The 12,149-nt window shown below is 37.1% G+C and overlaps 1 protein-coding gene across 2 annotated transcripts; it reads right to left on the bottom strand.

The window, feature by feature from the left end:
* Nucleotides 1-3,398: 3,398 nt before the first annotated feature.
* On the bottom strand, nt 3,399-11,921 carry ankrd53 (ankyrin repeat domain 53). Of its 2 annotated transcripts, none has more exons than XM_022678559.2 (6): nt 11,835-11,921; nt 10,758-10,896; nt 8,024-8,223; nt 7,745-7,909; nt 4,880-5,000; nt 3,399-4,582 (listed from the first exon to the last, which is right to left on the bottom strand). In XM_022678559.2, the coding sequence occupies exons 1-6, from the start codon at nt 11,846-11,848 to the stop codon at nt 4,016-4,018; spliced, it is 1,206 nt and encodes a 401-aa protein (XP_022534280.2). In that variant the 5' UTR covers nt 11,849-11,921; the 3' UTR covers nt 3,399-4,015. The 2 variants fall into 2 exon arrangements, with proteins under 2 accessions (XP_022534280.2, XP_022534279.2); XM_022678558.2 differs by having other exon boundaries at nt 10,758-10,899; nt 11,835-11,906.
* Between the last annotated feature and the right edge of the window lie 228 nt (nt 11,922-12,149).

Below are 12,149 nucleotides of genomic sequence, written 5' to 3'. Positions count from 1 at the left end.
CTATATAATCCATATATAATTGACTACATAAGCAATTAGTCTGCATTACAGTAGATTTCAGATTTCTACATATGAGTACATGCAAATACAGTTCTTTTACAAATAGAGAATGCTCTGTTTAGAATTTGAACTTGCTGCATTTTATGACTTGCATAGCACACGACATAGGGAATGTTGTGTATTATTGGTTTAAATCTTTTTTTCTTTCTTTTTTTTGGTTATGTGTTAATATCTGTGTCCTAAAAGGTACTAATGCCATCATTTTCATCTTGTGTAGATATGTATATGCAAATGCAGAGAAAAAATATATGGAATTGTGTGAATGTAGCCTAAGAGGAGACTCATAAATAGAGACCTGAGAACACATTAAAGAAAGCTGAAAAATGATATGCTACTCCCAGTGTAGTGTACTATGCAAGTAATTAGATTTCGGATTCTAAATCTTGAACTAGCTTTATGCATTTGTAATAGAACAGTACTTACATGTGTTCACATGGGAGAGTAAGGAGTTATTTAAGATTCAGCCAGAAACATACAGATGTTGCAACTAGAGGTGGGACAATATATTGCTTTTTTTCCTTTTGTTCGTATTGTCAAATATTGAAACTTTTATTGAAACAGGGTAAATTGAAATAAGAATATAGAATATAGAATATATGTTGTCAAACTTTGTGATATTGACTGTAATAAATCCCTAATTTGTGGTATATATTTAGGCTTATTTAGAATGACTTCATCATCTTTAATTACTGTTATTGTGGGCAAAGTATCGTAAAATCATATCATTAGATGCCCTGTAATTCGCACCCCTAATTGTGACGTCAATGTTTTATTTTTTTGTTTTTTTCTGTCCACAAGACAAAACTGAAACAGTGAACCAAGTTTCATAAAATCTCCCCTTTAAGAGCTTTTTAAAAAGCATATTTTCAATGAACAAAAACTTAGTACCAAAGAAAATTGCTTTTTAAAATAAAATAAAAAATGTATACCATATATCCAGAATTGTGTGGATGGGGCCTAATTCATTGTGAGGTGTGATATTCCCTCAAACTAGTCTGCGATTGGTTGCCCTTTATATGAGGGGCACCTGGAGGTCATGATTAGAAGTGTGAGGTCGCTGAAAGGTCAGCGCAATCTGCCTCACACTCTCACGCTCACTTCAGCGAGCTCTCACCTGGGGAATAAGCCACTTAGGGGAGCGAGAGAGAGAGAGCCTGTGTCTGTACCAGAGCCAGTGTGTGACTGAGCTGAAGTCAGTTTCTCTGTACTTTCTTACCGAGGGTGAAAGCAGTGTTCTGGAAGCTGCAGCTGATCTTTGATCAGTGTAAAATACTGTTTTCCTCCGCGTAAGAGCTCAAGCCAGGGATCCTCTGGGGAGAAAACGACAACAGCACGGCTGTTACGTGTGCGCTGACCTAGGTCACTGCGGTCGTGAACCTGACAGCCAACTGCACGTCACAGCTGTAGCTCAAACATAGCCTCCCCAACGGAGCAAAGGCTTGCTTTTGCTTCTTTCTGTTTTTTTTTTCCCTTCATTCTTTAGTGATGGCCTGTAGAGAGGGCATGGTCAACAGTGTTGTAAGGTTTGCACTCAATAGGCAGCGTTTATCGAGGCTTTTAGCGTGGTTTAAAATTTGATGCTCACATTTTCACTGTTTTATGTACACTGTTTCTCTTCTCATGGGCTAGAAGCATTTCACTACAAACACAAGCATTTGAGCACACCCCTGAGTACCAGTGAAAACATTTTCTCTGTAAGCTTCAGCCAAGCTGACGACCTGCAACTTCTCAGCAGTAGATCGGTATCCTTGTCAGCATATTTGCACTAAAGCATAATTTATTAAGAGTGGACATATAGACAGTCAGAAGTGGGCTGTATTTCGTGGCTGTTATGTTATAGATTGCTGTTCCAAACTGAAGGACCCTTTGTATCAGATTTTTATTATTTTTAAATGTTCTGAATACTAAATTCATTCAAACTATGAAAAAAACATGGATTTTTTTTAGTAAACAAAAAAGTATTAAACAAACCAGAATGTTTTATATGTTAGATTCACTCTTAGATTCACAGTTTTTTTTTTTTTCCTTTATGAGGTAGAGTCACCTGGAATGGCTTTCAGTTAACAGCTGTGCTAAACGTGTCAAAAGTTAATTGCTGGAATTTCTTAATGTGTTTGAGAGCATCAGTTGTAAAGTTGTGTATAGGTAGAGTTGGTATACAGAGAATAGCCCTGTTAAAGTAATGTTCTAATACATATTATGGGAAGAAATACTAAACTATGTAAAGAAAAAAATACTATAATCCAAAACATTTCAAGAACTTGCTGTTGCAAAGACAATCCAAAACATTATGAGGAAACTGGCTCTCATCAGGACCACGCCAGGAAAGGAAGACCAAGTCTCAACTCTGTTGTACAAGATAAATTCATCAGTTACCAGCCTCAGAAAGCACAAGTTAACAGCACCCCAGAAAAGAGCACCTAAATCATTCAGAGTATTTTTGTTTGTTTTACACTTTTAAGTTTACAACATGATTCCTCATGCATTCTTCATTTACAATGAAACAATTAAGGAAAATTAACAAAATTTGAAACAGTGAATTAGAAGATGTGTCCAAACATTTGGCTGAAACTGTACAATGATGGGAAAAATGGCAGAAAATGTAGACCTATTTTAAAATGTGTTAAAAATAAATTACTTTTGCACACGTTTCCCTTTTAAATGTGTAACTACCGGGCTACTGAGAAGGAATCTTTATAGAAAACCCCCTACTGTGTCCGGATCCTACCTTGACAGCAGCCGACACTATCTACTGCATTTTGAAACATTGCTGTAAGGATTTGATTGCATTCAGTGACTGGAGCTTTAGTGAAATCAGGATGTGCCAAACTCATCCCAAAAGTTTTGGATGGAGCAACATCATTCTATCTACTTTATGTTCATGTTCATCTGCTTTATACTTTATACAATACTTTTCTAAAGGGACTAGATAAGCTGTATGCATTTTGATTTGGACTGTCAGCAATGAGTGCACTTTAAAATAGCTAAATTTATTCATTAATTTTAAGGGTTGTTGACAAACTTATGGACATATTTTATAACTTATATAACTAACTGGTGAATTCTCTAGGTATTGCTGAGAGATCTGACAAGTTTCATATACTGTTGAAAGAATTCCTTTAGACGTAATGTGTGGGTGTAAAAGGTCATACTGGTGGGACTGATAGAGTGTAGTTTCTTCCACATAGTCTCACCCTAGTCTCACAGAAAACGTTAGTGACTAAATATTCTAGACATAGATTTTATCAATCTTTAAGTGCAACTGCTTGATTTAGGGCATCTAAGTGTGTCTTTGCTATCGTAACAATGGGAAAAGTACGTAATACTCACAAATGACATGTACTGATTCTCTTATTTATTCATGGGTTTGTTTTTGGATGTTACAAGCAATAACACAATGAGCGTGTCACTTGCCATTCACTTTAAGAGCCAGGTGTGCTCAGACTTTGGCAGGTTGTTATTTTAGGGGCACAGCTATCTGCACGTGTCCAACATTTCTCAGCAGAGAAATTGAAATCCAGCAAAGAGAGACTGAAAAATCATATGTAATACATACTTTAAAGCTTCATTGTTATATGCTTAATTATGGATTATGAATTTCATGGAATTCCAATTTAAATTTTGTACAACCCTGCTAGAAATGTGAAGAAATGGCTAGACTTGTCTGTGTATGAACAGAAAAGCAACTCTGGCATATATGCTGGACCTGACTGTAACTTGATGTATATTTTGGTATATTTTGTTAACATCCCACACAGCTCGCCACAGGTGCTAGGAACGTATGTGTGGGTGGGGAAAAAAATAAGATTCAATTAAAAAACAGTCTGGAGCAAGTAAAAGGCATTGAGGAGAGAGGATGACATCATATATTATGATTGTTCAATATTATAAGGTTATTTATTTGAATGCAAGCAGTCTGCACAAGGAAAAAATATCAAAACTAGTCATTTAGCATTTAGTAATGGCCCAGTTCCAGCTCTCCTGCGAGGTGCATCGCCACCTCAGTCCAAGGTGAGTCTCCTGGTTTGGCAGTACAACCTCGATGAGGCAGGTCCAGCATGCTGCTGGTCTGGAAGGGCAGTGGAGAAGTGATACGGGAGGGAAAAGCAGATGGAAACAGGCCTCTTTGGATGACATCCATGGGCAGGGCAGGAACTGACTGTGGAATGTTCTCCCATGATGCAGTGTAGTGGATGCGGCCATCCTCAAAACAACTCAAAGTCACTCTATTACGTAGATCTGGCTCTAGTGGAGCTTTCTCTGGATGGACTCCCATTCGTACCTCCTGTGGTCTGCTGACACTGGCTGGAGGAGGTCTACAGGGGTTTGGAGAGATGTCCCACATTGGTGTGGGTGAACTTTCCTTGAATTTCTTTTTGCTCTTTGTAATCGGAGGCTCAGTGGATGGGAAGCAGCTATGGTTTAAAGCTCCTGAGCTCCTGAGAGGAGGCCAGAGCAAAGGAAGCCCTTTCTTCTCAGCCCACTCAGTGACCTTCTGCACATTAACCGCCTCTCTGGCCACCTGCAACAATAAAAAAATATGAGGACGATTTATGCAGTGAGAACTGAATTTACCAAGAAAGTAAAAGTGCCATCAAAGGCTTTGTGAAGCAATCCCACAGAAGAGCCACTTCCCCAAAGAACTTTCTCAAAGATAGTTTTTTAATGAATAGCATTTCTGCCATTTAAAGAACTCCACATAATAGTTTTTAGACCTTTATGTCAAAGCCAATAACCCTTTAGGCAGCTTTATGTGTTACGTATTTTCCTTCATTTCTATTGAAGATGAACACAGAATAAAGGAGATTATGAATAGAACCTTTTCCTTGCTCTCTGCAGTCCTGTACAGCCACATCAGATTGTGCCGGAGAGTCTGCAGAGCTTTACGTTCCTCCATTTCTTTCTTCTTATCTCTCTGCCACATGGAATTCTTTAGAAACCTGCAGTACACACACACACCACACACATTCCAACTTACTTTTTTTTTTTCTGGGATGTAAAATCTAATATAATCTCTCAGTATATGGTTAAACCACAAGAGAACCCAACTTTCAAATGATGAATCTCTAAGAGCGGGAGAGAAGAAGATTCAAGAGATTTACTAAGAGCTTGAGGAATGATAACTGGAAGACTAATAATAACTGGGAGAAACTTTGTAATAGCATAAAGGAAAATTAGAAAGTCAGGAAATAAGACCCAATAAAAAAAATCTAACTTAAACATGAGGAGGAAATTCGAAAATTGAGAAGAACACAGATTTAAAAGAAAAATCTCTTAACACTTTCTGGGAGAACCATGAGAAAAAACAACTTTCAAATGGAGTAGCATTCGGAAGATTGATTGAGAGGAACCAAGTCTTAAAAGAAGATTCAACAGACTCGCTATTTCCCTTAAGAGCTTGAGGTAGATCCACTGGAGGACCCAAGACTCAAATGGAGAAAGTTAGCAGATGTTTTATTACTGTTAACTATAAAAATCTGATGTTTTTAATTATATTATTGCTAATTAAAAAGCAATGTTTAAAAAGTATGTTTAATTTTCAGTGCTTCCTTTAATTACATTCAGTATATTTTACATTTACATAATTAGCTGAACTAAACAAATGTAGCTGACACAATGCAAAATATATATTTTTAAACTTACGTGTATTTGGTTCACAGATAATATTTCACTGATATTAAAATATGCATCTCACAGAACTTAAATTATACCAACTAAAAAAAGGTGCAACAGGTCACTAGAAATGTTTAAGTTGGTGAGAGTTTAATTTTAAAAGAAATACGTTTAGGAAGTAAGATAAAAAAAAAGAGAAACTCACTCAGAACACGAGGAAGAACCACTGAGAGGAATCAAGACTTAAAATGAAAATCTCTGACAGTTTGAAATAAAGTTACACTTTGAACTGGTCAATTTATAAAAATGTAAATTGTTTTTCTATAATAAGTCTGTAAGTGAAGCTCATTTGCTTTCATTCTGATGCTCTCAGTTTACCCATATTGCATGATTCCACCAGACAACTCACTGCTCTGCTGACGTCTGCCCACCTGGTGCCCACCAGGCCTCCCTGTGTGCACCTGATACCTCTCAAGCCTTTCCTTACCAAAATACCATGCTGTACGCCACCCAACCCCGGCTTCCGTGATAACCCTGCAACCCCCTGCTAAACCTGTCAACATCTGTCTGTCAGGATCATCTCTAAACTGATCATGTTAAGTTTCCCAACAGCATTGTAGTTTTAGTGTGGTTGAGAATGTGATTCTCGTTCAACCGTTTAGTGATAATCTTTAGGCTATGGAGCTTCTGGGAAACCCAGTATGAAATCCATTACTTTGCTATGGCGATGTAACTTTGGGTAGCCTAATCTTGTTCAGTCAATGCCTAGTGATAAGAAAAGAGGAGGATTAAATAGAAGTCTCTCCTCAATCATGTCTTAAGAATTGTTTTGCAAAGGCTGGGCCTGGATCTTGTAAAGCAGCATTGTGACTATATATCTATTGTGAAATACAAATAAAGGTTATTTATACTGCTATGCTTCAGCCATAGTACTTAAGCGGGAGTGCTATAACTTGACAGATTGGCACTGAGGTACTGTGGTTTAAAGCACAAGGACATAGCTAACTGTTGAAAATCAGTACACCACTGACAATATCTCACTTTATAGCACAAACCTTGAGTGTATTACAGTATTACACCTGTAACTATATTTTAAGTTAAAGATGTCATATTTTAAGATAAAGATGACAGGAAGGAGATAAAGTAACTGCTATAACATTAACAGACATCAGAGTTCAAAATATTTCAAATATCAGGATTACTGCAATGGCTAAAACATTAGGTGATATGGTGAGGTAATTGGGTTCAGAATTCTAAGGCACATTAACTAAAATACAAGGATTGACGGGTCAAATTCTAAATCATGCTGCTTGCCATCAGCAGCTGGAGTCTAAGAGAGAGCACAATTGGTCTTGCTCCTCTGAGCAGGTAGTGTTGGCTCTCTCCCATCACTCCTAATGTGATGTTGGTCAGTACAGGTGTCTGGTAGCTAGTGGATAAGAGCCAGGATACTATATTTTCTTTTATAGGAGGCATGTGCTAATCTCCACGCATTATTAGTGATTGGGTTGGGTAATTTGCCTTCCAAATTGGAGGGAAAATGAAATGAAATTAGAATTAAATTATTTTAAAAAATGATGATGATAATCCCATGGCTCACATGCTGCCAAAGCTGTTAAACATTAAGTACTTTTTTTACGTGAAGCTGAACTTTGTTCATATTTTCCCCCTTTTTATTTAAATGATGCGTTTTATCTTAATTGGTAAAGCAGATTTTGCTCCCTCTAATTGGCTTATTGATCTTATTACATATATTATATCTCAAAACATACAGTGTATCAACTGACCTCCAATGGCAAACCCTTGCAAGCAATTTAGTTACTGAAGACACAAACAGAAACTGAAATGGGCTTCATTACATTTTAGACAACATGGCCAGTGTCTGCTGATGCTGTGTCTGGAAGGCCACAGAAAGTGATTGCATATCATTTGATATATGAAAGATTATTTACTTTATCCAATTAGCCATGGGTTTTAATAAATTAAATGACAAATCAGTAGCTGAAGGTAAAAATAGCTGTTTTCCATCATCGTGATAAATATCATGAATGTTTGATAACAGGACTTTTACCTGGCAATGACCCTGTGACCCCATAAGCGAGCGAGGTCGAGTGGTGTGTGTCCGTGTTTGTCAATGGCATGTGTGTCTGCTCCAACCTCAACCAGCGTTTCAACACAGTTTTTCAGGCCTTCAGCTGCAGCCATATGCAGAGGGGTCAGTCCTTCATCTGTGGATCTGGGATAACAGTAAATGTTATCATAACTCTGCGGCACTATTATCTTTTACACAGTAAGCTTTAGTCTAAACTTTTAATGGAATGGAAACACTGTTGGCATTCCAGTTTAGTACACGTTGTGCTGGGCTCCATGCTGCAGCAGGTATGTAAGGCAGGTGTGTGAGTGGGGTTTGCTCTGTGGACTGAGCACCATGTGCAGGGGTCTCCGCCCACACGGACAGCTAGCATTCACATCAACACAGTAAGCCTCCACAAGCAGCTTTACGCAGTCGAGCCGGCCATGCTGAGCAGCCACATGGAGCACTGTGAGACCCTGAAAACACACACACAAAAACTCATCTAAGATCCAGACTTAAGAGATCCTGGCCAATAAGGTTATAAGCGTAACTCTTGTTATTTTTTTTTCTAAATCAATATGTAAAAAAATTATTCTGATGATCACAAGTGTAATCTTTATTCATTAATAAATGGAGTTTCAAAATAAGTACAAATAGACAATATTTATAAAACATATTTTGTATGAAATTGAACTAAATAATGATCTTACAGTATTTAGTGTCTACAGCAGGTGTTCCAACATCTAATAATAATTAACACACTATTTCATAATCTTTAACATATTATGTGATTATAGTAAACCCATTGTTCCATAATAATATTCTGTCCAATAATACCAATCAAACTGTCCATTAACATTAATACCAAACACACTCTGACATGATGCCAAAACACATCCTTTAACAATAAACACACTGTAAAAAAAAAACTACATTTTCCTATAGTTACAAAAAACACTGTCCTACAAAACCAAATCCTTCTTTAGTACCAAAGACACTAAAGACAAATTGTCCTACATTTATAAACAGACAGTCCCAAAATACCAAACATGCTGTCCAGTAATATTAAGCAACAGTGCAATAAAACCCAACATGAGGGGCCAGTTGTTCAAAAAATGTAATCCGGATCAAAATTATCCAGATTTGGTAATCACATTTTTTGCTATCCAGGATCAGGTGATCTGTCTTACTTTTAAGCCAGTTTTTCAAAGCAATATTGGATTGGATCAACCTCATCCAGAAACACAGTTTTCAGGATTACCTAATCCGGATTACCAGCTATGTAAAAAACAGATAGAAGAACCAACAAACGGGGATTGATGACTCCTTTTCTTGCAGTAACAAGATACTGCTTATTGCAAAACAATACGAGCAATTGAGCGTTTAAATGGAGTTCTGCAGAGACGCTTTGCATGACTTAACTATTTGCGAGTCGAACCACAGGGAGCATGCAACATAACACTTGCATGTATTGTCCTGCACAACGTTGCTACCAGACGCAATGTCCCTCTCTGTGATGTTCATGATGCACCTGAGCCTGTTGAAGAACCAGAACAAACTCTGGTGTTCTTTGCAATTGTTCGAAATTATTTTTGACAGCTTCATATCTGATGAATGTTTCCTTGACATTAATATACAGTGATGAATGACAGTGACGTAGATGAAAAAATGAATGTATTATTTTAGTTTGTTATTGAAATCTTTTGGGGGGTTTATTTCATGGGGTCAAGATTGTTTTTATTTTTACGTTACTATAGTAAAAGGCTTAATTGGTAGCCTATGTCTACTTTATCACTGTAACGGTTAAACAGGTCAAGTGCAAAATAGAAATAAAAGTATATACACTAAATTGTACAAATAATTTTTTTTTTACTTTAAAACTTTGATTTTAAAGTTTTACTACATTTTCTTCCTGAAATCCACCTTGAAATCCTACCCCTTGTTGGGATCAGGGTAATCCTGTTTTTTTGGATCAAAGTTATCCAAATCCTACTGAAAAGTTTTGAACAACAGAAACTGAAGGTTTGATCCATTAACAAAGTAGGATTGGATTACGTGATCTGATCCGATTTCAGAATGCTTCTTTCCCTTTTGAACAACCCGTTTTCCAGATTTGATCCAATCCGATAACCAAAATCCGATCAGATTACCTTTGAACAACTGGCCCGAGGTGATACTTACGGTGGCCGAGAAAGCCCAGCGCAGTGCAAATAGAAAAGCGCTGCAAAAGCACAAAACACATCCATCAAAATTACAACACAGGCGCAGCAAATAGAAAAACGCGCTGCAAAAAGAAAAACGCGCTGCAAATAGAACCACAACACAACGGAATTTTCCCGGGGGACCTTAAAAGATGCTGTACCAGCTGTATACAAAGGACAATAAGTGGCAAACAAGCTTCTGAAAAGTAAGTTATGTTTATTACCTGTGATTACCACGGTTGTGTGCATATTATTAAAAGTTCTGCTTCACAAAACGCCTTGTTTGCCACTTATTGTCCTTTGTACACATAGTGAAGTCCGAGACGTTACTGAAGACGCAGCTTAGCTGGTACAGGTCCCCCGGGAAAATTCCGTTGTGTTGTGACTCACTTCCGTTGTGTTGTGGTTCTATTTGCAGCGTTTTTTTTTCTTTTTTGGTGCCCACCACTCTGCATAACCCCACCTAAAAGGGAGGCCCCACACCTGACATCCACTCACACACAGGCACACAGAGGCGGGCACACAGAGACAGGCACACAGCAGCCACACACACACACACAGACGCCACAATATGCTTTAAATGACAATATTTTTCTTTGGAATTTGGGAGAAATGTTGTCCGTAGTTTATAGAATAAAACAACAATGTTCATTTTACTCAAACATATACCTATAAATAGCAAAATCAGAGAAACTGATTCACAAACTGAAGTGGTCTCTTAATTTTTATATAATTACTATATATTTAAAATAGAGTCAGAAGCCTGCAGTAATGCGCTGTGTGCTTTAGCTAAGCTCACACACTCTGACCTGTTTGTTGGGCTGTGAGGGTGAGAGTGTTCTCCTCAGACTGAAGCTCAGCCATTCCTGATCTCCGGACACCGCGGCCTGGAATAAATCACCTGCGGGCGGCGCTCTCTGCAGCCAGCGCACCTTACGACGAGTCCCACTGCTCAGGGTGTAAACATGTAGACATTTACTGTACTAATTATTTACAAACTTAATATTGAACTGAATATTAATACCAAGCTAATACCATTTAATCAGATACATTCAGTGAGCAGCTCTTTTGTTTAAATCCTGATGTAACACAAATGATAGAATAACTCTTTTTAACATGTATTTTACCATTTAAAGGGAAAGCAGGTCAGAACTAGTTCTATTGAATGTAAAACGTTACATTAAAGCATTTAAATGGTTATATAGTTGGAACAGAGCTATAAAAGTAAAACACACTTTTAAAAGTAACTTAAATAGTTTTATCTCCAAAACTAACTCAACACTCCTACATTCAAATATGATCAGTTTATGTCACTTAGAGACTTCTTGAATGAACCTGTAAGAAACTTTACATGTCTTTTAAAGGGTCTGTGACACAGACATCACCATGGGCTATGTATGTATGTCTATGTGGATAGACCAAAAATCTTAAAACTAACCTAATTTGCTTCAGACATCAGTTAAAGCTGATGTTTCCCTAACCATTTCATGCATTCAAAAAACTAATTCTAAATTACTATCTAGATAAGGTTTCTGTATAAATAAGTTTATATTTTATTTACACAAAAAAGCCACAAGCACAAACTTTTTCAGACATACAGGTTCAAATGTACAGTACATGTAAAGTAGGAAAAAAATGACTGAATAGGTAACTAAAAGGCAAGATGTCTTATGCAAGTTGTCAGTTGCTCCAGAGAAAGCATTGTAAAAACCACTGTTGTGACCAAAGTTAAACAAACAGCGCTAGAGGAGCGCTAAATGACCATAAATGTAGTATATTTCTTAGCTAAGGACACTAAGATAAAATGCTACGTTTGTTTACTATAAGGAACTTTTGTGCACGTTGTGAATAACACTAAGCTAAACGAGCTAATGAGAAAAACTTACCCAGCCTCTGCCATGAACTGTCTGTTGACGGATTTCTCTGTTGCCTGGCAACTCTCCACAATAGAGCCACTAATGTACAAGTTATACACAAGCCAACATTTATTTATTTATATTCATTTTCTCTTTCTTATTGCTTAGTATATATACACACACACATAGTATTTAAAATCAAATATTTGGACACTATTCTCATTCACTGTTGTAATTTTTCTGATACTAATTTCATGATTTTTTTTTAATTAGTTGAGTAGTTCTTTCTATAATATGGATTAAAACATTACTCAAATAGAACTATTTATTGTATACCAACTCTAC

This window comes from Astyanax mexicanus, chromosome 8, assembly GCF_023375975.1.
Source record: "Astyanax mexicanus isolate ESR-SI-001 chromosome 8, AstMex3_surface, whole genome shotgun sequence".
Classification (NCBI taxonomy): domain Eukaryota; kingdom Metazoa; phylum Chordata; class Actinopteri; order Characiformes; family Acestrorhamphidae; genus Astyanax; species Astyanax mexicanus.
This window is presented reverse-complemented; position numbering and strand designations above follow the sequence as displayed.